This window comes from Nothoprocta perdicaria, unplaced genomic scaffold (assembly GCF_003342845.1).
Source record: "Nothoprocta perdicaria isolate Ctin4 unplaced genomic scaffold, notPer1 scaffold_96, whole genome shotgun sequence".
Classification (NCBI taxonomy): domain Eukaryota; kingdom Metazoa; phylum Chordata; class Aves; order Tinamiformes; family Tinamidae; genus Nothoprocta; species Nothoprocta perdicaria.
Genome location: NW_020456265.1, coordinates 1,652,062 through 1,653,898, shown reverse-complemented (window position 1 = coordinate 1,653,898; position 1,837 = coordinate 1,652,062). Strand labels below are relative to the sequence as shown.

Sequence of the window (1,837 nt, the reverse complement as noted above, 5' to 3'; positions counted from 1 at the left end):
AAAAAAAGAGATAAGGAAAAATATATTTAAAATTAAAAACATTCTTATATGTAGGGGAGTAAACATTGTAAACATTGCACTCTACCATGAGTCTTAAGCTTGTCAGTCATTTTGTTTATCTTTCTTTCCAGACGGGCATATCTGGCAAACTCGTCCATCATACTAATGGTTGAGAGTTCTTGCTTCATATTCTGAATTTCAGCTCTCATTTGGGATTCTTGCTCTGCATCTTTTTGTAACAGTCGGGATATCTAAAAAGGAAAGAAATRATACCAGTTATTTAACCAAAATTAACTTCATTTTTTGACATATGTATAAAGCATGGTTTTCTGCTTACATACTCAAGCTCTCCTATTAAACAAGACCCTATCATGAGGGCCAAYGAGACTTGATTTCATATGTTCTGCCACATGTTCTGCAAGTCAGAGAATTCTTATTCTCATAGTTTGACTGAGATATAAGCCAAGAAGGTTCAAAGTTAAATTAATGCTGTAGACAGATGATTTTCTCTTATCTTAGAAAGGAACATATAAAAGACATAAGTCTTTTCACTTGCTCATCCTTATTATTTTTTACATCTTTCTCATTGTTTTGCTCTGACCCCCAAGACAGCTATGCAATTTTTTTCACAAACGATTTTACCAGTACTGGAGTCCTTAAGAACATTGCAGTACTTTGGAGTGACCCACAGCAGAACACTGAGCAGATGTTTTTATCAGTCATTTACTGTAACATCAAGTACTGCCATCAAATTGCTCTAATACATGATTTTTATGCCACATTCCAAAAAGTGTGCACTGCTCTGTGTGCCAGTAGTGCTATTTATGTGAAAGAACATTGAGAATGTCTCTGATGTTTATTTTCTTTAAACTTTTAATAGCCTGAAGATGTACTAATTCCTGTGCAGCTTTCCGAATTCTGCTTTAATAAAAGAATATATATTTTTCCCCCTCTGTACAGTGTCATCTCCTGTTTTACCTCATTAGATACACGTGCTATGACTGTGTGTACATGTGTATTTACAAGGGAGGACACACGCAAACTCGCAGACGCCAAGGCTCCCTCGCGGCGYTGCCGCCGCCCCCAGCACTCGGCGCCTTTCTCTCTACGCAGCCCTCACGACGGCGCGGGACACTCGCCAGCCCTCCCCCTCCCCAACTCCAACCGCCCTAACGGCCGCCTGGGGCGGGGGGGGGGAGGGGGCGTGGCGGTGACGTCACTCACGACGGCGGAGCAGGAGGGCAGCAGGATCTTGAGCGCGCTGCACAGGAACACGGCGCTCAGCACCAGCAGCCACGCGCCGCTCTCCGCCATGCCCGCCCGCCGCGAGACTGCGCATGCGCGCGCCGCCCTCCTCCCCCCGCGCCGTAGCTGCCGTCCCACGTGCCGCGGGCTGGCCAATCAAGAGTGGGCGGAGGGTTGGAGGAGGAGGGCGGCGGTTGGGCGAAGCGCTCGCTCCGTGTAACGGCCCCCCCGAGGGGCGGGGCTAAGGCCGCGGGGGGCGGTGCCGTTGCTGCCGAGCAACCCTGCCCCTCCCCCCCGCGCGGGCCGTCGCCCCCTCCCCACCCCCCTCCTCCAATCCGGCTGGATCCTGTCGCGGCGCCGCTGGCGCTGCTGGGATGGGGCGGCGGGGGGGCGGTTTCCCAGCGCCGCGCGCTCCGCTCGTAGGCAGCCGCAGCGCCGCGCCGTGAGGCGGCAGCAGCAGCAGCAGTAGCTCCGCGGGGTGCCGGCTCGGAGCCGCCGTGCGCTGCGCCATGCCGAAGAGAAAGGTGAAGCGGCGGCCGCAGCGGCCCGCGGGGAGGCGAGGCGGGGCGGAGCGGAGCGGGGCTGGCCGCGC

General features: G+C 53.1%; 2 protein-coding genes across 3 annotated transcripts in view; one reads left to right on the top strand and one right to left on the bottom strand.

Annotated features, from left to right (window-relative positions):
• Positions 1-1,314, bottom strand: part of WRB (tryptophan rich basic protein) — a 6,966-nt gene extending 5,652 nt beyond the window's left edge. The window contains exons 1-2 of one of the 2 annotated variants that reach the window (XM_026053011.1): positions 1,225-1,314; positions 86-251 (exon numbers count right to left, since the gene is read on the bottom strand). In XM_026053011.1, coding sequence (XP_025908796.1) covers positions 86-251; positions 1,225-1,314 — 256 coding nt within the window. Of the gene's footprint in view, positions 1-85; positions 252-978; positions 998-1,224 lie in introns of those variants that run through there. The other variant, XM_026053012.1, reaches the window with a different exon arrangement.
• The window catches only part of HMGN1 (high mobility group nucleosome binding domain 1), a 5,794-nt gene continuing 5,269 nt past the window's right edge, over positions 1,313-1,837 (top strand). Inside the window, exon 1 of the mRNA XM_026053024.1 lies at positions 1,313-1,461. Coding sequence (XP_025908809.1) covers positions 1,313-1,461 — 149 coding nt within the window. The remainder of the gene's footprint in view (positions 1,462-1,837) is intronic.